General features: G+C 43.3%; 1 protein-coding gene across 1 annotated transcript in view; it reads right to left on the reverse strand.

The window, feature by feature from the left end:
• Positions 1-22,534, reverse strand: part of TXLNB (taxilin beta) — a 61,276-nt gene extending 38,742 nt beyond the window's left edge. The window contains exons 1-3 of the mRNA XM_084624494.1: positions 22,408-22,534; positions 14,640-15,095; positions 10,844-10,935 (exon numbers count right to left, since the gene is read on the reverse strand). Of these exons, the coding sequence (XP_084480620.1) occupies positions 10,844-10,935; positions 14,640-15,081 (534 nt within the window). The 5' untranslated portion in view covers positions 15,082-15,095; positions 22,408-22,534. The remainder of the gene's footprint in view (positions 1-10,843; positions 10,936-14,639; positions 15,096-22,407) is intronic.
• Between the last annotated feature and the right edge of the window lie 1,244 nt (positions 22,535-23,778).

A 23,778-nucleotide genomic window follows, 5' to 3' on the forward strand; every position in this document is an offset into this window, starting at 1 on the left:
AAAAATGCAGTATATTGAAAAGAAGGAAAAGAAAATGCGCTCTTTGGTTTTTAACTAAGTTCCTCCTCTTTCATAACTGTTTGGAGAGTTTTTTGTATTTATATCAGCACCTAGTAAAGAGAGGCAAACTACTGGCAGTAAAATCACAATCTGTACAATAGCCCAGTGAATGATGTGTTTGTTTGTGTGTGTGCGCGCGCATGTGGATGGGGGGAGCATGAAGGTAATTTTTAATATTCTGTCCTCCCGTTTCAACCCTTTCTTCTTCAGTCTGCCAGATCCAAGCTTGAATGTTTTTGTTCTGTTTTGCTGTTTAAAACTGGGGCAATCACTGGAGCCTTATGCAGTGGGAATTCTCATACCCTGTCATGAGGTAACTCAGTGATTACTCATTTTATACTGTGGCTTTGTGAGAAGTAGAGCGGTCTTTCAGACAGGCCTTGTTCACTTATCACTGCCAGAAAGCAACAAAACTCAAAAATTTACTAGATACCCAAGCAGCTGTTGAAATAAAAGCCCTTGGTAATCAAAAATGTAGCCTTTCTGTGGGTTTCTGCTGTCACTGGCAGTGCATTCTTTAGCGGTACAAATTCCTTTAGGGCACCAAAAAATAATATCATACTATATTGGCTGAAGTAAGTATTTGGTGTGAACTTCCAAATATTTGCCACAACTACGTTTCAGTGGTGCATTTGATCGTAGAATTACAACTGTACTTTTGATTGGTGCTGTTCATTACTGTGACAGGGTGAGTGGCTACTTTAAGAAGGAGGGGATCCAGTGCACCTATGACTGCCCAGTTGTGCTAGAGCAGGGGTGGCCAACCTGTGGCTCCGGAGCTACTTGCAGCTCTACAGACGTTAATATGCGACTCCGGCGCTGGAGCTACAGACGACAACTTTCCAATGTGTTGGGGGAGGCTCACTGCTCAACCCCGGGCTCTGCCACAGGCCCTGCCCCTGCTCCACCCCTTCCTGCTTGGATCTTCTTTTGGGAAAAGGGGAGAAGCCCCAGGATTGAGTTTGTTTTGAGTTAGTCACCCCCGTAATCACACTCTATGCACTACTGCAATAATATTTATACAAAATATGCCTTATGAAGTATCATATGAAAGCTAATACAGTGGTTATTAGTATCACTGTAAAATGCCTGTGTTCATGTTATATGTGAAGTTATGAATTCCCTCTGTATGATGTTACTAAAATGTATTTGAACTAGATAAATCTGGGGAGTGGAGAAAGAGGGTTTTTCCAGGCAAAGAAAATGCCTATGCTTCCATTCCGGTACAATCACAGACAACTAGTAATTATAATCAAGTGATCAGCCATTGGCATATTGGAGCCTGCAGGGACAGATCACTTTGCATTGTAGAAAGCATGAGCGGGGAAGAAACCAGGAGGGAACTTTCTCCATCGGACTCCATGGCACTTTTCCTCACAGCAGAGGCACTGGACTGTGGGAAGGATACATTTCAAAAGTTCACTGGTGTATAAAAGAGATGGGCAAAGAATCCCAAGTTATTTTTCACCCAAGAAGACAAGGGAACCAAGACTTTTGGATTTTGTGGGAGATCCTGACTAATGGGTTGGTCCGCCATCTTGCTGGAAGGAGCAAGGTAAGAGTCTTACCTTGAATCAAGACTGTAGTTTTGTTAAGACTTTGTCACTAGAAAGTGTTTTTCACTTTTATTTGCTTGTAACCATTTCTGACTTTATACCCTGTCTCTTTTTGATTAAATAAAATTAATTGTTTTACTTTTATTCTAAATCAACCCAGTGCTTGTTAGAATTGAAGTGATTGTTAACACTATTTAAAGAAACAAACTGCTGTGCTTTTGTCTCTTTAAAGGAGCAACAGACCTTATTACTCTTCTGAGTAGTCCAGGAGGGGGCTGGGCATTTCAGGACAGATGGTTTTGGGGAAATTTGGGAACTACTAGTCAAGTGTTGGAGTCACTTGACTAGTAGTAACCAAGGCTGGTGGAGTCCTGAGCATGGCTGTGGTGTGACAAGCAGGCTGCTGGAGTCAGAGTTGCTGAACCAGGGCTGCTTAACTCACACAGACTCAGTACATGCTTGTACGCAGGGTTGGAGCGTCCAGATGGAGAGCTACAGCAGCAGAGCATTTTAAGGCACTCAGGGTTACAGAAGAAGCAACGACACAACCTCTCACTGATCTGAATTACAGCCCCGAACGTGACAAAATAAGCAAACAGCACGTGGAGCACTGCTTTCAGTGCTACACTTCTTTGTCCGTTCACAGTGCAATTGATCCCTGTGATAAAGAGTGGGGCTGCCCAACACCAATAGAAGTAGCAAAGTCCACAGTTTACTTCATGGAGCCCCTGACGTGTCTCCCTTTATGAGGTCAAAAGTATGCTTGGGGGGTAGGATGGTGATGGGTCTGTTTGTTTTTCTGGTAGGCACTGTGGAGTAGAAGGGGATATCTGGGTATGCCATTCTTAGGGTGGAAAGGCTTTGTCCAAGAACAATTGTCTATGTCAGAAAATTAGACCCAAAAGGGAAATGTTTAAGGACTCTGGCTTGGTGGAGTTTAATTAAGGTGTTCAGGAATAAGGGAAACCGAGGCAGGGTGCTGTTGAAGCAACCTTGACCATGAGGGGCTCTTGAGAGACACCTGATCCTGTTACAGTTAACGGGAATTGCACATTCTACAATAAAGTAGACAATTCAATATTTGCACTGCATTGGTCGGTTACATAAGTTACATGGTATTATTTATGTTCCCTGATGGTTGACGTATGCAACTGACCAATACAGTGCCGATGTGAGTTGCGAATATTACAATAGAATATAAAACTTGAATTTTAGACTGTGTTGATTAGTTACGTAAATCACCCAATCTGTGAACAGAAACAATACCACATGATATGTGGCTAATTAAAGCAGTGGAAACTGATTTATCTATTCAACTATTAATTAATCTAAGTTTCAATATCCACAACTGGAATGCTCTACAGGCCAGGAATTATTCACTGAAGAAACTTGTGAATAACGTTGACCTCACAATCCCCTACCAACAAAATACTCCTTGGACAAAGTCTTTCCACCATAAGAATGGTAGTTACTGATTCCCCTTTCTACTCCGTAATACCTACCAGAAAAACAAACAAAATTACCACCCTACACCAAGCAGACTTTTGACCCTATAAATGGAGAAGTGCCAGAGACTTCAAGAAGTCAGATAGGGTCTTTGCTGTTCTATTGATGCTACACAACACCACTCTTCACCACAGGGATCATGTTGTGAACAAAGACATGTAGCACTGAAAGTATATTCCACAAGTAGTTCATTTATCTTGCCATGTCCCTGTGAATAGTATTGTCTGGTTTAAAAAAAGACACTGTGAATCACTATTTTATCAGAAATATCACAGAATGGCCTCTGAAACACTAAAACGGCATGACAAGGAGAGTTCACTAAGTGAAATGATATGTAGCTCAAACCAGAGGACAATCTTAATATTGTTTTATACTTCCATTGCTTCAAATATATTTGCATCTTATGTCCAACTTTCACTATACATATTCATATTTTTATATGTAGCCCAAAACTGTGTTTACATATGATCAGACTGCACTTGCTGAAATACATTTTCTACCATTATAGAGAGTCAGTAGCCTCTCTATAATTAAGGCTGAGACTCGTTTTCCTTTATAAGCCTGATTTTTGACCCACTTTCCCTCTCCTTTTAAAAATATAACAAAAATTCTCTTTGCTTCAGATTTTGCATGTGTGACCTGTGCCCAGCAGATAATATTTTTGTCCAAATCGTAGATGACTCAGTCAAGCTGTTTTTGAGACACTGGACTTAGAAAGAATTAGGTCTTAATCATGACTTGGAATTTCTTCTGCTGCTTTTTTGCTACATCTCATAAAAACGGCTTGCCCTAGAAACTTGTATTTGAAAGTTCTTGAGAAGATGGTATTTATTTTGAAATTGAAGAAGAATCTTTGGGCAGTAACTCACTGGCAAATTAAGAATGACAGAATGGCCATCATATTTCAGTGGACTTGTAAAGGTTAACAAATGACAGTTGGAGACCTGAGCCTTCAGTAATGATATTATGAATAAAAAATGTTGCAATCATGGTCCCGCTGAAGTTAATGGTAAAACTCCTGTTGATGTTGGTGAGGCTAGGATTTCACGCTAAGGTTCTAGCCTTTTTTTCCAGATAGGGAGAGCCTTAAGAGTGTAAACTGACCACAAGGGAGTTTGGCACAATGCTTTGTGGGGAAAAATTAGGATAAACCACACCCTGCTCCACTAATCCAAACCACCTTTACTGGGTTGTGCTGGACTAGAGCACAGCTGGTAGAGCAGAGTAAATAGCATAAGCATTTGTCAGCAAAACCTTTGGTTAATTTTGTTAATTTATTCACTTTAGCAATGTCATAAGAACAGAAGAACGGCCATACTGGGTCAGAACAGTGGTCCATCTAGCCCGGTATCCTGTTTTCCCACAGTGGCCAGTACCAGATGCTTCAAGGGAATGACTAGAACAGGGCAATTGGTGAGTGATCCATCTCTTGCTGTCCAGTCCTAGCTTCTGGGGGTCAGAGGCACAAGGACACCTGGAGCATGGGGTTGCATCCCTGATCATCATGGCTAATGTATGTCAGAGTTATATCTCGAGAGGCAGCAGAGCATGAATGCTTTTGTGCTTCTCTTCTGATAGATTCTTCAAAGCTTCTCCTCTGCAGGGGCAGTTGGTGGTATGAGCCCATATTTTCAAGCTGTGATTGACTGTAGTGGAGAGTAAATTATAGCAGGACCGGTCCTGCTTTAACTTATGCTGCAGCCATGAGATCTCTTTAAGTATGTGCTTAACCCCCATCAAAGTCAGTATAAATCACCCAGGTTGTTAAATTAGGGCATTACTTGAAAAGAGCACAGCTCAATTTTGTGATGAAGCATCACACATAACATCAGAGACACTTGTGCATAAAACCAATTATAAAGCCAATGTTCTGTGAGGCAAATTTTCAATACTCTGCAAACTGTACAAATGCAGTGGTGTTTCCAAATGGAAGATATCAACCGGCTATGGCTGTGGAGTCCTTAGAGCACTTAGAAAAAATTCTTAGCCCAAAAATAACACATCTTGCAAAGTATGAAAGAAACAAAGAAGGCTGGCGTGGGAACAGGGGTTTGGTGCGTTTGACGGTTCATTCCCATATTCTGTAGATATTTGGGGTTTTGGTTTTTTTACGTTTAACATTGACTCTGAATATTCTGGTTTTTTACTCCTCCTCCCTCTTTTAAATAACTGAACTCATATTACTTTTACTCTTAGAATCATAGAATCTCAGGGTTGGAAGGGACCTCACAAGGTCATCTAGTCCAACCCCCTGCTCAAAGCAGGACCAATCCCCAACTAAATCATCCTAGCCAGGGCTTTGTCAAGCCTGACCTTAAAAACTTAAAAACCTCTAAGGAAGGAGATTCCACCACCTCCCTAGGTAATGCATTCCAGCGTTTCACCTCCCTCCTAGTGAAAAAGCTTTTCCTAATATCCAACCTAAACCTCCCCCACTGCAACTTGAGACCATTACTCCTTGTTCTGTCATCTGCTACCACTGAGAACAGTCTAGATCCATCCTCTTTGGAACCCCCTCTCCAGGTAGTTGAAAGCAGCTATCAAATCCCCCCTCATTCTTCTCTTCCGCAAACTAAACAATCCCAGTTCCCTCAGCTTCTCCTCATAAGTCATGTGTTCCAGTCCCCTAATCATTTTTGTTGTCCTCCGCTGGACGCTTTCCAATTTTTTCACATCCTTCTTGTAGTGTGGGGCCCAAAACTGGGCACAGTACTCCAGATGAGGCCTCACCAATGTCGAATAGAGGGGGACGATCACATCCCTCGATCTGCTGGCAATGCCCCTACTTATACAGCCCAAAATGCCATTGGCCTTCTTGGCAACAATGGCACACTGTTAACTAGTATCCAGCTTCTCGTCCACTGTAACCCCTAGATCCTTTTCTGCAGAACTGCTGCCTAGCCATTCGGTCCCTAGTCTGTAGCGGTTTATGGGATTCTTCCGTCCTAAGTGCAGGACTCTGCACTTGTCCTTGTTGAACCTCATCAGATTTCTTTTGGCCCAGTCCTCTAATTTGTCTAGGTCCCTCTGTATCCTATCCCTACCCTCCAGTGTATCTACCTCTCCTCCCAGTTTAGTGTCATCTGCAAACTTGCTGAGGGTGCAATCCATGCCATCCTTCAGATCATTAATGAAGATATTGAACAAAACTGGCCCGAGGACCAACCCTTGGGGCACTCCGCTTGATACCGGCTGCCAACTAGACATGAAGCCATAAATCACTACCCATTGAGCCCGACAATCTAGCCAGCTTTCTATCCACCTTGTAGTCCATTCATCCAGCCCATACTTCTTTAATTTGCTGGCAGGAATACTGTGGGAGACCATGTCAAAAGCTTTGCTAAAGTCAAGGAATAACGAGTCCACTGCTTTCCCCTCATCCACAGAGCCAGTGATCTTGTCATAGAAGGCAATTAGATTAGTCAGGCATGACTTGCCCTTGGTGAATCCATGCTGACTGTTCCTGATCACTTTCCTCTCCTCTAAGTGCTTCAGAATTGATTCCTTGAGGACCTGCTCCATGATTTTTCCAGGGTCTGAGGTAAGGCTGACTGGCCTGTAGTTCCCTGGATCCTCCTTCTTCCTTTCCCTATATTAGCCTTTTTCCAGTCATCTGGGACCTCCCCTGATCACCATGAGTTTTCAAAGATAATGGCCAATGGCTCTGCAATCACATCCACCAACTCCTTTAGCACTCTCGGATGCAGCGGATGCAGCCCCATGGACTTGTGCTCCTCCAGCTTTTCTAAATAGTCCCGAACCACTTCTTTCTCCACAGAGGGCTGGTCACTTTCTCCCCATGCTGTGCTGCCTAGTACAGTAGTCTGGGAGCTGACTTTGTTCGTGAAGACAGAGGCAAAAAAAGCATTGAGTATATTAGCTTTTTCCACATCCTCTGTCACTAGATTGCCTCCCTCATTCAGTAAGGGGCCCGCACTTTCCCTGACTTTCTTCTTGTTGCTAACATACCTGAAGAAATCCTTCTTGTTACTCTTAACATCTCTTGCTAGCTGCAACTCCAAGTGTGATTTGGCCTTCCTGATTTCACTCCTGCATGCCAGAGCAATATTTTTATATTCCTCCCTGGTCATTTGTCCAATCTTCCACTTCTTGTAAGCTTCTTTTTTGTGTTTAAGATCAGCAAGTATTTCACTGTTAAGCCAAGGTGGTCATCTGCTATATTTACTATTCTTTCTACACATCAGGATGGTTTGTCCCTGTAACCTCAATAAGGTTCTTTAAAATACAGCCAGCTCTCCTGGACTCCTTCCCCACTCATGTTATTCTCCCAGGAGATCTTGCCCATCAGTTCCCTGGGGGAGTCAAAGTCTGCTTTTCTGAAGTCCAGGGTCCGTATTCTGCTGCTCTCCTTTCTTCCCTGTGTCAGGATCCTGAACTCGACCATCTCATGGTCACTCCCTCCCAGGTTCTCATCCACTTTTGCTTCCCCTACTAATTCTTCCCAGTTTGTGAGCAGCAGGTCAAGAAGAGCTCTGCCCCTAGTTGGTTCCTCCAGCACTTGCACCAGGAAATTGTCCCCTACACTTTCCAAAAACTTCCTGGATTGTCTGTGCACCGCTATATTGCTCTCCCAGCAGATATCAGGGTGATTGAAGTCTCCCATGAGAACCAGGGCCTGCAGTCTAGTAACTTCCGTTAGTTGCCAGAAGAAAGCCTCGTCCACCTCATCCCCCTGGTCCGGTGGTCTATAGCAGACTCCCACCACGACATCACCCTTGTTGCTCACACTTCTAAACTTAATCCAGAGACTCTCAGGTTTTTCTGCAGTGTCATACCGGAGCTCTGAGCAGTCATACTGCTCTCTTACATACAATGCAACTCCCATACCTTTTCTGCCCTGCCTGTCCTTCCTGAACAGTTTATATCCATCCATGACAGTACTCCAGTCATGTGAGTTATCCCACCAGTCTCTGTGATTCCAATCACATCATAATTCCTTGATTGTACTAGGTCTTCCAGTTCTCCCTGCTTGTTTCCCAGGCTTCTTGCATTTGTGTATAGGCACTTGAGATAACTCGCTGATTGTCCCTCTTTCTCAGTATGAGGCAGGAGCCTTCCCCTCTCGCGCTCTCCTGCTCGTGCTTCCTTCCGGTATCGCACTTCCCCACTTACCTCAGGGCTTTGGTCTCCTTCCCCCGGTGAACCTAGTTTAAAACCCTCCTCACTAGGTCAGCCAGCCTGCTTGTGCAGATGCTCTTCCCGCTCTTCGTTAGGTGGAGCCCATCTCTGCCTAGCACTCCTCCTTCTTGGAAAACCATCCCATGGTCAAAGAATCCAAAGCTTTCTCTCCGACACCACCTGCGTAGCTCTTAAACTACTCATAATTACAACTTAATTAGTTTTTAAAAGCTCTGTATATTATTATTGAGAAAATGATGCCTAAATTGTCTCCACTCCTTTTAAAAGATCCTTAACACCAGAGTATAATTTCCTATTTAAAAATTATATATACATACACAAACACACACATAAATATCAGTCTCAAAAGAAAGGAAATGGAAAGTTAGGAATGTCAGTCATTCTTAGCTGTGGAGTGTCCATAGTAACACCCACTTCTGAAAGCAGGGATTCCACTAATCTCCAGTGTGTGTTGGTTTGATAGTGCAAAGCCATGCTCAGTTTCTCAGTTTTCTTTTAATCTGTTTTAGGAAGCAAACAGTGCAGGAACCAATACACTGAGAAAATCATTGCCTGAGGAAGTCAGGCTGTCAAATGCGATAGGCTGTTAACTTTTATTGTTTTCTGGTTTTTAGAGAGCTGTTTAAAGTACAAACTTGACCTGCTCTCTGTTTCATCAAAACCCAAGACTTTTGGTTGGTGATGTAATTGGAATTCTTAACAGTGTTTTTCACAAAGATTGGTTTTCCTAAGCACAGTGGATATTAGTAGGCAGGTTTCCAGTGTATGAAATCGCTGATTCCTACAATTTTAAGGGTCACAAATCACAGGCCACCTTGCTGTTTGCGCACTTTTGTGTTACGATAAGCCAGTTTTCACAGAACTGCTGTTTCAGTTACACAAACAAAACTAGATGGATCTCTACCCATCTTGGTCACACCTCTTCTGATTCCTTATCCTTAATATTCTAGAGATGGATCTAAAGCCAACTCCAAAGTTCAGGGGTGTTCATTTCTGGGAGAAGATTCTTTTCCAAACCTTGGTACTTCAGCATATCTCTAAATGTGCATGAGAAAAACGATTTAACAAAAGTTGCATTGAAGTGTTTGCAGCAGGCAGAGTTAAGAGAGAATGAAGACTAGTGTTCCCTGAAATTTTCTCTCTAAAGTGCTGTCCAGTAGCAAGTGCTGCCTATTTTACTACTGCCCTCCATGTTCATCGTACATGATCACAGGTGTCACCAGGCAAATTCCTTGCACAGTGTGGCAAATTTAGTCCACAACATTTTTATGGCTGATTTTTCTTGGTTCTTCATCAGGTCTCTTATCATCCTGCTCCTAAATCAATCAATGTACCTACCTAATTCTTCTTATTTTGTTGGTGCCCACACTGGGCCAAATGTAGCCAATAGAATTACACAGAGGATGAACTAGATCCTGATCCCACAATTAGTTCAGCATGGGAAGATCACTGCGTTCACATGGACCCAGTTTACTTATGTTGAAAATCAGCCCACACTGACTTAAATGGGGCTCTGTATGGGAGAGAGTGCAGAGGTGCTGCCTGCAGGGAGCTCACTGCAGGATCAGGCACTTGGATGGTAGCTATAGGGCCCACTTCTCTCCTGTCTGGGAGCTTGTGTAGTAATTTACACATGTGAAGTGTGGGTATAAAACCCTACCAAATCAGAGTGGTAGTGTTGTCCATCCACTTTGCACTGGTGCTAATAATACATGGAGCAGGGCAAAGGAGAATCAGGCCCCTAGTGGTTTTACAAGCACTCTGAAAAGATGTAAATAATTACACGAGGTGCAAGTAGGGAACAAGCCTGCCACCTGTATATTTGTGTCAAAGATACTTTCCTTAGCTTTTCCTATGTTACAAGTGATATTGGCCCCAGGCCTGATATCAGTTCTACCCAGTTACATCCAGAATAGAAAATCAGTGGAGCTACTCTGATGTATATGAGATAAGATTCTGACCTAAACTATGTGCTCAGAATCTTCTTGTGAAAGTTGCTTGTGTGATGAGGGGGCAGGCAAATCTTGAGAAATGAAGAGGAGAGAATACATGGAATTAGAAACAACTGTTCTGGTCCTTGGTAAATAAGCTTATACCTATAGTATAAAAAAATAATGTTTAGTCTTCTTTAAACAGGACTAGGAATAGTAGGAAATATGCAAATTTAATAAGGAGAAAATCCTTTTTCAGCTGCAGTAGATGTTAATTCTTTATCATGGCTGTAGCCTCACAGCTGGTTGGCAAAATCCATGTCTTCAATTCGGCTGCACTTTACCAAAAGGTTTGGTACATATTTCATTTAAACTGCCAATGTTCTGCCTCATCAACTCTCCATCTCTTTTCAGTTCTCCTCTGAAAATATATCTTTTGGTCCTTGCCCTTTAGTTTTTCTTCTTCTTCGGCTATGATTTATTATTTAACCCTGAAAAGTGTTTTGAGACACAGTTTGTATAAAAGACTTTATACAGAATAAAGTCGGAGCATATTGCATTGCACATCTTGTTTATTGCTTCAGGTATAGATTATTTTTTCTCACATAAGTCAACAAATACTATACTAACCATCTCAGCATACTTCCTAAATAACATGTCCAGCTTCTCTTCTGGTGTACTCAGTTTGCTCAAGCTTTGCATCAGCAGCGTGGCTTCCTTCCCTTAAAAAAAAGAAACAGAGGATTGAGACAGCAGTTAGTATATGGTATGCTGTTAGGAAATAGGCTGTTTGATGTGTTAATCTAAAAGAATCAGTTTGAAATGAAACCTCTTGGTATGAGAGGAATAATTTTCACCTTGTTTGTTTTTGTTTTTTTTAAAGAAAGACATGAACAGAGCCTGCTGATCACAAACATTTCTAGAACTTGATCCCATTCTAGAACTTGGTCCTGAACAGTTTTCTCGCTATAGGTGTAGATTTTTCAAAAGCACACTTAGGTGCATAAATTCCATTGAAAGTCGATGGGAGTTAATTGCCTTTGAAAATCTGCTGGGATCCTAGTTTTCTATAATACAAAAACCAAAATTCTCCAATAAGAAACTATAAAAATCTGCATTTTTCTAGAATTAAAATGAAAAGCTGAACTTTAGTTTTCCTAGCAACAATATATATAGGTATCAGTTAAACACAATGTTTTATTGATGTATTTACAACGTTTAAGAGTTTGAAGCCTACCAGTGCCATCAATCATTATAATAAAATAAAATTAATAGAATGATCCAGTCAGTGTTTCTTTACTGTTGTCGATTGCCCTGCTGTTTCAGCCTCTTGTTTTCATTTCTTTTCATTGATTGCTTAGCGCTTTCCATGTGTCCTACAATTATCTGCCTTTTAACATAATATACAGCCGTGCTGCATAAAGTTCAGAAGAGCCCATTACCATCCACATGAAATTTGTCCTTGCCAAACTCAGTGACATGATTTAGGGTGATTTTTAATGTTTTTGGCATCCTTTCTTACCCACGTCTGGAAGCTGAAGTGAAATTTGAGATGCACTAAAGCACGAACCCCCTATACGCAACGGAGTAACCTTTATTCCCGGAAGCAGTTTATTGGAGTACGTTTAGCTGTGTAAATTTAAAGCACATTCAAAAATCAACCACCAGGTTGGGAGGTTGCACGCATTGAATAAATGACATTGGTATTTTCAATAAAATTTAGTTAATATATTTTTTATTTTTTCACAAACTTTAAAACCTAAAGATCCTCCTGTAAAAACCCAAATTCTGCATTTTTCTGCATTTTTTCCATGGCAAACGAATTTCTAGGATCCCTGCTCATGAACAATTTTTATTCAATACTTTTTAGTAAAGTGATTGGGTTATATGCACAGTACTACCCTAGAGATTTCTGGGCCAGAGTCTTTGTATGGTGCAAAAGGGCTGGATTCTGGCTGTAACATATAAGAATTCCCTCAGCAGGTGGATACTCTTAGCTGGTGCTGTGTCATCCTCTTTGCCTAGTATAGGGGGCATGCTGGTGCTGGGAAAGCTCATGCTGGGGGTCTGCTGAAGTGCGGGAGGGACAGGGTAGGATTGTATGCCATTATGCTGATCATCTGTGACCACATGCCATTAGCATAGATGGAAGCAGCCCCCAGGCTACTCTATCGAGGACCAGTGCAGACTTGCCCATGCATTCAGGTAGCCACATCTGGCTCCCTGACCCCATGTGGAATCTCGGATGCAAGAGAGAATCTAGCCCTATATCTTTAATGCACTGTACATACATTGCCAGACTTAAACCCACACCCACCTTTGAGGTGGACAACTAAATACTTTATACCCACCTTTGTACACCAATATTCTGGTACTGTTTGGGGACAATTTTGACCATTGGTATAAATTAGAGCAGCATTAGTGCTGCTCTAACTTACATCCAGCCTGCAAAAGGTCCCTTCGGGGTTGTGTGCAGTTGAGCATAGTTGGAGCATAGTATGCTGTGGTCATGGCCCCTTCTGTTCCCACAGTACTCTTCCTATTCCAAAGGCTGCGAGGGGAGCTAATTTACCAGCTTTACACCAGCTGGACATCTTTTTAACTCCGGGTGTACTCCCTGTAGGAAAAGTCCACTGTTTTGGCCCTCATACACCACGATAGCAGCCATGACCCTTTGCGTGCAAATTAGGTGCAAGTGGACAACTCTGATCTGATCTTTACACTCACTTTGCACAGGTATTCTCAATCTCATGTGCCTGCAGTCAGAACCGGCAATCGCATTCTTTATTGGTTGTGTTGATGGTTTTGTTATGGACTGACATTGGATTTGAATTCCTGGGAAGCTCAGAGACTTGAGGACAAGCTATGTCTCTATGAGCTGAGGGTGGATGGGTATGTCTATGATATGCTGGCTAAATTGTTATGTGATTATACTGCTCTCTAGTGGCTGGCCCACAGAAATCTGAAAGCCATGATAGTAGGAAGAACTAGCAGAGACTTTTGTTTAGCTCAAATAATAGAACCCTGTGTCTTGGAACTGAGGATCCTGATTTCTATGCCCAGGGAGTTGTCTGCATATATGTAATACATGGATTTGTTACATATTTTTGCATCAATTCCAAAAGCTTATTGGGTAAAACATCACACAGAAATCTGCATGCCTTGCAGTTTGACTTTGCAACTGGTTCTGCAATTTTTCTCATGACCAATCCTCATAGTGTTGCAACAAACACTTTGTCATTATTATTGATAAGCTATTTCAAAGAAGTTGGGGAGGAGAGATTTGTTGAAGTATAAGCTAATGATCAGATTTTCCTTTTCTGAAGGTACACCTAATAGGAGAGGGAGATTTTTGGTAGCCCAGAGCGCAGTAACATGCCTGGACCACTGCCTGCAGCTGGAATATCAATTGTTATGCTCATTGCTGAAAACAGCTAGAAAGGCTGTTTCTGAGACCTTAGCACAACTAACTGACCAGAAGGGCAGAGGGAAGTGAGTGACCACGAGAAGTAAAGATGGCCCTGTGCCATCCTGACTTGAGCTTTTTGCTGAAGCAAGACGGAAAGTCTGGCAATAGTTAACTATGGTTATGTGAAATACAGCTGGTTAACTGTTGGAAAATTCCCTGCCTGACAAGCTGGAGAACTCCACACTTAACTTCTGCTCAACAGGTTTTTTGATGAACAAGCCATGGTAATACTAACAAACTGGGTATAAAAAAAGGAAACAATCTGAGCTCAGTGGACACTTGTTCACTTGGGATACTTTGGACATTTCTCGGACACCTCTCAAGTTCCCCTGCAGATGGAAGGTGGGCCACTGGAAGTCTACAGATATCCACTGAAGACCTTCAACCCTCAATCTGGGGTTAATTTGGGGTGCTCTGCTAACCTGTGTAAGTGCTGGAGACTAAATAAAGTAGAAGCTTTGAGTGAAAGCACTTTTGTTTGCCTGCTTGCATCAACAATCTATCGGCCAGACGTTCTGTGTCCTCACTGATTTATTGCCTGCCACTGCCTCGCAAAGAGTAAAGTTACCGAGAACTTTGGATTCAGCAAAACCCTGGGTAACACCTCTCACCCCAGCATATTCTCCAACCCACAACTTCCAAACTGCATTGACTAGGAGAAAAAAGTGCTAGTTGGGTGGCACAATATTGTATAATATTCTCCTGAGTGTCTGTGCCATTAAAAGGCTCAACATCTGATGCAGCCTAAACTTATTTCTTGGATAATTATGTAAAACATATGTAACTAGATAAAGTTTGCAACAACAGTCACACTTCTCCACACGTAACCAGAAAATTCTTACTATCAATGACCAATAGAGATTTAATGTGGGACTCAACATAGATCAGAGTGTTTCTTTTTTCTGTTTTAAGCAATGACTCATAGAAGGGCTGCATTTCAGTTACATAAATACTTACCTAGCCCTTTCAGGATTTTCTTTTCCAGTTTTTGCTCCTTATTTATGCTGGATTCCTTTGCTCCTGAGGCATCCCCGGTAGCTATCTGCTCTTTCTCGCTCTCGTCATTTGCATCGTCATAGTCTCCATCCTCGTTATTGAATGATTCTCCCTTCTCAGGCCTGTCAGTTCCTTTAGCAGCTCTCTCTTTCTCCACTAGACTAGCAGCAGACCCATAGGTTTTAATAATGTCCTCCAGCTGTCGGCTCAGCTCTTCAGATATGTCACAAACTGTTGTTTCAGGCTGAACACTTGTTTCATTCTCCGGGGGCTGGGGTTTGGGAGAGGATTTCTCACAGTCTTGTTTCTCAAGGCCATTCTGATTAGGTGATGTTGAAGTGCCATTTGCAGGAGCGAGTGCTTGGTGTTCAGGTTTGAGATCAGTGGACTGGTTATTCTCCATACTTGGTGTAGTACCTAGTAGCACACAAATGTAAGTTTAACATTAACAAATTAATGTAGCCATCTAATAGTACACAAATATCACACAACACACTAGTGGTTTTGTCTAGGTTACAGGGGAATGTGTTTTTCTGTTACTTGATAAATATGTCATGTAAAAAACTTTAGTATCTGAGGCAATTTATCCCCAGTGAAAAAAGCAAATTTTGTACATTAAAAATGGAAAATGCCCACATAAAACTAACATTAAAAAAAAATCCTTATCCCCATTGCCAGTGATACCACAGACGATTAAACCAGATATTATCTAATTTACTGTGCTTTCTGAGTGTACTGTATGCCACTTGTTTTACTACTTGCATTTTTTTCCCAGCTGACTGCGGCAGCTTCACTTTACACCAGAGGTTCCCAAACTGTGGGGTGCCCCTCTGAGGGTGGGGCAAGGAGGAACATTCGGGATGGTGCAGCGGGGCCCAGGCCATCCCGCAAGGGGGGGCAGGGAGGGAGCGCCACCCATCCCTGCTCCCAGCTCTGTTCTGGCCCCGCCCCTGGCCTTGGCCCCCGACCACAGCCCAGCTGTGGCTCCATACCCAGCTCCGCTTCCGGCCCTGGCCCCACCCCCAGCCTTGGGCCCTGGCCATGGCTCCATTCCTGGCTCCGGGGTGGGGTGGGGGACACGCACAGGATTAAGGGGGTGGGGGCATGATCCTGAAAAGTTAGGGGACCATTGCTTTAGACTTTAATCAGTTTCACTTTCTAGTTCAGACTCATTGTGGCACAATGTGTCATACCTTCAGTTAGCAACATTGAAGAGAAATATTTAAATCTAAAACTGCTATGTAACTGTACAGCATCTAGTACGGTGGGGCCCATCAGCACTACCACAATAAACCAAATAATTAACAACAAAATAAACTTCTGCAAAACACTATTCTCATATTTAATTAGTACTGCTAACTGTGTGCTTGGCACTGTACAAAACATATAAAAAGACAGAATCCCAGCATCATAACATTATTTCATGATGCTTCACTGGTTATGCAAGAGATGAATCTAGTACACTATGTGTTCTCCTCCTCCTTGTAAAGCTAAATAAATAAAACCCATAATAGTTCTCATCCACAGTCACTAGTTAAATTATGCTGTGCGTTAATCCTCCTTTATGTTCCCCAAACCCTGAGGTCTGGACTTTGCGTGAAGGCTGCTCTAACTTAAACAAGAGCCTGGGACCATTCTAGCAACAGGGGTCACTGGGGCATAAAGATGTCTTGACCACACCCTGAAGGCTGGGGTCCTGGAGGGGGTGTGGTGTAAGAGCTAATACTTTGGGTCCATGCCATTCAGACATACAGTTTAAACAAGGGAAATCCTCAGGGAATAGGTTGAGTTGACTTTACTGCTACTTTGCACTCCTGAAGTGGTGCAAACCGGTAGGATTAGATCCCAGAATTGGTTCCTGATACTAGAACTAGTTCACACTGCCCTTGGATTTCTCTCTTTCAGTCTTGTCATATGTCTTATTTGTTGTTGTCCCCTTTAGTGATAGCACAGGTCACACATCTGGTAAAACATAAAGCCCCAGAGTGTCTAGTAAATAAGAATTCTTTGTCTGCTTTTAATCCAATATGTAAGATCAATGCTGTCTTATCCTGGAAAGATGAGCTTGCTTTCACAATAAATAGGGCCCTATCAAATTCACGGTTCATTTTGTTCAATTTCATGGCCCCAGGTCTTAAAATTGATCAGTTTCATGATTTCAGATGTTTACATCTGAAATTTCAGGGTGTTGTAACTATGGGGGTCCTAATTCAAAAGAGGATTGGGGTGGGGGCAAAACTGTTGTAGGGGGGTTGCTGGATTGCCATATTAACTTCTGTGCTGCAGTTGCAGAGTTTCCTGCAGCTCGAGGAGGCTCCCAGAGGTGGAGGTAGGTCCGATCTCCCCAGTGCTGCAGGGAATGCCCCAACTGGGGGCTCCTAGCTGCTACTCAGGGCCAGTGGTGGATTAACGCATGGGCCCATGGGGCCCATATCCAGGGGCCCCAGACAACTTGAAAAATGGGTGCCCCAGCTCTGGCAGGAGCCACGGGGTGGAAGCCCTGAGCCCAGGCAGGAGGGGGAATGGGAGCCCCAAACCATGGCAGGAGCTGCAGGCGGTGGCAGCAACCCCCAGCCTGTGTGCCCTGACCCTGGGCAGGAGCTGCAGGGGGGTGGCAGCCCCGAGCCCTGGCAGGAGCCTGGGTGGCCCCAGCCTTGGTAGGAGCTGTGCTGGTGTGGGGGGGGGGGGCAGATTGTCGGGCTCAATGGGTAGTGATCAATGGCTCCATGTCTAGTTGGCTGCCGGTATCAAGTGGAGTGCCCCAAAGGTTGGTCCTCGGGCCAGTTTTGTTCAATATCTTCATTAATGATCTGGAGGATGGTGTGGATTGCACCCTTAGCAAGGTTTGCAGATGACACTAAACTGGGAGGAGAGGTAGATATGCTGGAGGGTAGGGATAGGATACAGAGGGCCCTAGACAAATTAGAGGATTGGGCCAAAAGAAATCTGATGAGGTTCAACAAGGACAAATGCAGAGTCCTGCACTTAGGACGGAAGAATCCCATAAACTGCTACAGACTAGGGACCGAATGGCTAGGCAGCAGTTCTGCAGAAAAGGACCTAGGGGTTACAGTGGACAAGAAGCTGGATATGAGTCAACAGTGTGCCATTGTTGCCAAGAAGGCCAATGGCATTTTGGGCTGTATAAGTAGGGGCATTGCCAGCAGATCAAGGGATGTGATCGTTCCCCTCTATTCGACATTGGTGAGGCCTCATCTGGAGTACTGTGCCCAGTTTTGGGCCCCACACTACAAGAAGGATGTGGAAAAATTGGAAAACGTCCAGCGGAGGGCAACAAAAATGATTAGGGGACTGGAACACGTGACTTATGAGGAGAGGCTGAGGGAACTGGGATTGTTTAGTCTGTGGAAGAGAAGAATGAGAGGGGTTTGATAGCTGCTTTCAGCTACCTGAGAGGGGGTTCCAAAGAGGATGGATCTAGACTGGTCTCAGTGGTAGCTGATGACAGAACGAGGAGTAATGGTCTCAAGTTGCAGTGGGGGAGGTTTAGGTTGGATATTAGGAAAAACTTTTTAACTGAGAGGGTGGTGAAACACTGGAATGCATTACCTAGGGAGGTGGTGGAATCTCCTTCCTTAGAAGTTTTTAAGGTCAGGCTTGACAAAGCCCTGGCTGGGATGATTTAATTGGGGATTGGTCCTGCTTTGAGCAGGGGGTTGGACTAGATGACCTCCTGAGGTCCCTTCCAACCCTGATATTCTATGATTCTATGTTGCCTGTGCAAAGATGGCAGTGCCTGGTCCTACGGACAATGCTATCATATCATATCATATCTCTGCTGCTTTGTCGCTACTGTAGTCAGTACCCCTGTGTGAAATTAGTTTAAAATGTTACCATTCTGATTTGATAGCATTTTGTGCCTAATTTACTTAGGAAAATTAGGCCCAGCATAAGTGATTTATCCAAACAATTCCTGTTCGCATTAATATATTTGTCTAGCCTAGAGTTTGTGGTCCTATTTTAACTTGAGTCCATCGATTGCCAATTATTCAAGTTGACTGCCATGATTATAAATGCTAGTCTGGATGCTCTACAAATGTTTGTTCCAGAATACAAACATTTGTGAAGTGTTTAGACTAGCATTTACAATTGTGGTCATTAATTTGAATTAATTGGCAATAAATGAACTAGAGTTAAAACAGGACCACAAACTCTAATCTAGGCAAACCCAGTGTGAAATTCATAACTAACATTCTATAACATATAACCTTAAATGTGCTACAGTTGCTCAATGGTACCACACGTTAGGTCATATCTGGTTATAACAGACACATGAATATGTTAATATTATCCCTTGAAATATCTGTTCCACCTTGTGTTCAGCTGTGATACTCTGAGTATCGTTTCCAGGCCTGAAGAAGAGCTCTGCGTAAGCTTGGAAGCTTGTCTCTCTCACCCACACAAGTTGGTCCAATAAAAGATATTACCTCACCCACCTTGTCATTCCCTGCAGAGTAACCTGGCATTGCATCAGGAATCCTTCTTCATCAGGCCATAAAGCAGTTATAGAATCACTCTGGGTGGAATCCACAACAGGATTTAGGCATTGCAATGCTGAGAGTCACAGTGCTTAGAAAATCACATGAACAACAGGCGATCCACAAAGTCAAGTTAGGTGTCTGGACTTGGCTCCAATACAGTGAATGGGGAGAGATAGGTGCCTAAGAATGGGATTCACAAAAGCTAGCATGCTAAGAGAGGAGCTGCCTAAGCTAGCGGATGGCAGATACTGATATGCTGAGCCCAACCCCTTTCTCAGAGATAGGTGCTGGGAGGTGCCAAGCTCTGCGAGCGATCCATGAATGGGAATCCCTCTCCTGGCTTAGGTGCCGGTGTAGTTTCCCGAGGGAATGAGTTAGGTGCCTGCCTCACACCACACAAAATGGCCAGAGGTGGTAATACCCAACTTAAAATTTTTAGCTCAGTGGTTAGCACACTCACCTGGGACGTGAGCGATTCAGGTTCAGATCCCACCCCTGCCAGGTAGAGGGGGAGAAAGGATTGAACCTGGAGTCTCCCACCTAAGAGAATGCACTATAGATATTCTAATGTCAGACTCTCTCCTGTTGAAGCTGTTGTACTCTGGATTAAATAATGACAGAACGATTGGGTCAGAGAAAGAGAGCGGGACTGACTCTGTAGTCCACTAGTGAGGGCACCCACCTAGGGGGCAGGAGATTCTAGGTCAAATCCCCTTGCTTCAGTCACTCTTCCATTATTCAGCCAGAATAGAACAGTTTCAACAGGAGAGCTGAGACTCAGCTCAGAATGTCTCACAGCTCAGTAGTTAGCGCACACACCTGGGAGATGGGAGGGCCCCCGTTCCAATCCTTCTCCCCCTGCCATGGGGGAGGGAACTGAATCTGGGTCTCTCCCATCCCAGGTGAGTGGTCTAACAACTGGGATAAAAGTTATAAGGTGGGCACAACTACCTCTGCTATTTTGAATGGGGCCTGATCTGGTAGGTGCCCTCTTAGTCTGCCCACTGTATCAGGCCTGTTGGGTGAGCTAGGCAGTGGAACATCTGTCTTCTCCTGGTTTGTGAATCACTCTGGGGCTGAGGCAGGAGACAGGTGGCTGGATGCTTAGATCAAGGTAGCAGTGTGCATGCAAGAGGCAGAAATGTAGGTACTGAAAGAATTTTTACTTTGAAAAAGTTCGGCACCCAATGAGTTTGGAGGGTAGGAGTTTTATGGATCACAATGGGGGACTTAAGTGCCTAAAAATGGGACTTGGTGGCCTAAATCTGGGTTTAGGCACCTAAGTGGATTCCACTCTGTGTGAATACTACAACTGCCTCATGGCTGTGGTAGTTCCCATATGGGCTGCCCCCTATTCTGTGGTGAGGGGAAGGAGGAATGGGCAATGAATCTGTCCATTCATGAATCTATGGGCCCTGCCTTGTTCCCCAACTCGGCTGCATGCTGGAGCTTAGGAATCATGGAACTGCACTGTGTCCCTGGGACCAGAGCCATTTGGGCCTGTCTACGCAGCAAAGAAAAACCCGTGGCTGGTCCGTGCCAGACAACTCGAACTCACAGGGTTAGGGCTGGGGGCTGTTTCATTGCTGTGTAGACTTCTGGGCTGGAGCCCATTGCTGTCTACACAGCAATGAAACAGCCCCGCAAGCCCAAGTAGACTCGCATGGATCAGCTGTGGGTTTGTCTTTGCTGTGTAAACCTACCCTTTGTGCCTTCAGGGGGGAAAAGTTTTGTTGGTGGGAATGTTGGTTAGGACACTGGAGTTATCCTCTAATATTCCTTTTCAAAACAAATGTAACAAGACTTTAACTTCCACTGGAGATAACACCCCACTTTAACAGCCAGTCCAACTTCTAATATTGCAGTCAGCCCATGCACTGGTGGGGAAATTCGAACATACAATCTGTTTAGCCTGAAGGGAGAGAGAAACTGTGAATCCCCGTTGGATAATCCCAAGACTGTCAGTGTTGTCATATGTTGTTTGTTTGGATCTAAAATACAGCACCCTTTTAAATGTTTTCTTACAGTGACCCTTAACATCTCACTTTCAGGTCTCTACCTTTACTTTAAAGGCCAGTTAGTCCCAAAATAGAAAAGGAGAGTGCCCTGATTTAGCAGTATTGTGATAATAGTATTCTTCTACTGCTGGAAAAAATAGTCACCCATGCAGTACAGACGCTCTGCAACCTTGTTACATTCTGCACTTAGGAAATACTGATCTATTATGAACAGCCACAAAAATAAATGGTTTTTTTCTGTAAACAACATAAGTCCTTTAAAGTGGGGATGGGGGTTATTAAAAGTGTCATTTTCTCTGCCACAAGTATTTCTTTATCATTCCCCTCTTTCAGTTTGCACTGCAAGTAGGGTTGCAAACACTTGTCTATATTTAGTTCTTGCCTTCTCTTGTAGCCAGCAGAAAGACACATGGCATCTGCTTTGCAGCCAGAAGCTATTTTAAGCACTTCTAAAATGGGTAATGGTATTTAGCACTTTATTCTTGAAATTCATTAAAAATCATCAGTAAAGCAGAGTCTTCAACATGATTAAACCAAACAGCATGTGTTGATCAAAACTAAAGTGTTATCTTGAAATAAACTCAGCCTTAAACTACAGCAAAACTTAAAGCAGTAAATGTCAAACTCCGGCAAGTCCCATGTCAGATTAGCTCTGATTATCCACAGACAAATTAATGTGCCTTGTATTATCCTAAACCCTTCGTATTCCTTCAAAAACAATAATAAACCTGACATGACTAATTATGTAACAGGTATCAAGGATTTGGCATTTATCTACAACTTCTAGGACAAAGATCAGCAAAGTAACTGGATGCTGCAGGACACACACCCAGAGAAGAATAGTAAGAAACCAGACCCAGAAATTTTACTAGATGACCTGCTTTACGTCTCATGCCACACCTGAGTCCTGATTATTTTTGTAGCAAAACTGCCATTTTCCTTCATCTCACATAAGATCCATCTTCATCTAATTCTGTTTTATTTTTTTAATCTTTCTTTAGAGAAATGCATGTCTGGCTGACAGTGGCAGCCCCCGCAGGGCTGTTATTGTTATATCGGCTTTGTGTCTAACACACACAGCACCTCTGCTTTCAAAGTAACGCCCCCAAAATAAACTTATCTTGAAAACTTGCACTGACAGTACTGAAGTAGGCATTTTGATGAAAGGCACAAAATAGTGTCAGCAGAGAAATTGTTTATCAGACTTACCAGAAACAGAAGAAGAGTTGAGTGAAGTAAAAATCAGGAGGAAGGCGCAGGCAAGGACAGGACAGCAACAGGACTCTCACTGGTATTCCAGCTAGCAAGAGAGAGAGGGACTGAGCGACTGAGGGAGGGGGAAGGACTGGATGACACAGCAAGAGAGAAACACTCCAGAGTTTGAGTGCAAGTATCCCAGCGGACTGACTCTAATAGCAGAGCAGAGAGGCCCCTTGCAAGTTGACTGCCCAACAGACATTTCTGCTGCTCGCCTTTCTGACATCCTAATGAGAGAAGAAAGATAATGACAGATTGAGGCCCTATAATCTTGTCTGCAGTGACTCAAGCGCATGAGTACCAACCTCAGGGTGGACTAAGAACCAGGGCACAAACCCCAAATTGGTTGTGAGTTCTATACTGAGATATCTGCAAGAATTAGCAAATGTAAACTGTTCAGGCATTATAACAGCCTTAACATGGAGTCACAGACAGTCCCCTGCAGTACTCTGATCTATCTTGCCACCTGGGTGAGTGTGCCTTAGTGATAGATGGTCCTGTACTCCAAAAATCACAATATTCAGGTTACTCCCAGCCCCAAAGGATCAGACAGTTACCCCAGGTAAATAGCACCTTAGATCTCACACCAAAAATAATGCTTGTAGCCAATCCTATAATTAACTATATAAAGTCTTATTAAATAGGAAAAGGGAACCAAATAGTTATTTGCAAGGTTAAAGCAGAAAAACATACACACACAAATGAGTCACAATTTTAAGTTTAAAAATATAATAGAAGCTTCCATAATCAGCAAGCTCTACATGTCCCTTAGGGCTGAGGGACCCATTTTACAATGTGCTGGACCAAATCCTCAGGACAACCCAGCTCATTCGATTATTAGAGAGCCCAAAGGATACCTTAAGCTTAGGACAGTGAGGAAGCGGAAAATTGCAGGTCAGTGAACTGGGTGACGAGTGAGAGTTAAGGCTGGACCAGAAGATGCTCAACATGTTGCCAGGATCTCCACCTGACTTTAGGGGGAACTAAGGATCCTAATGCAGCAGTAGGCACAGTGGGAAAGAGTCCACATATGCACACTTTGCATGGAGTTTTGTTGCTTGCTTTTATTTCCCAACATGGGAAATATGGCTTCACACATTATCCAGAGGGAATCCAGACATTATGGCTTACAAGAAACATCAGTCCTTAAGGGAAGTCCTTTTTTAACTTGACAATGCCTCTGTAAGCAGGGAGGGATGAAGTAGGACCCTTAAAAGTAGGGTCCCTGAAGGCCCAGCATCAACACAGAGAAAACCCAGACAGAATTTACCAGCATTACCGACTCATACGCTGCTACTGATTCAAATTTATTAAAAACTGGCA

The sequence above is a fragment of the Lepidochelys olivacea genome, assembly GCF_965140295.1.
Source record: "Lepidochelys olivacea isolate rLepOli2 genome assembly, chromosome: 3".
In the NCBI taxonomy this organism is placed as follows: domain Eukaryota; kingdom Metazoa; phylum Chordata; order Testudines; family Cheloniidae; genus Lepidochelys; species Lepidochelys olivacea.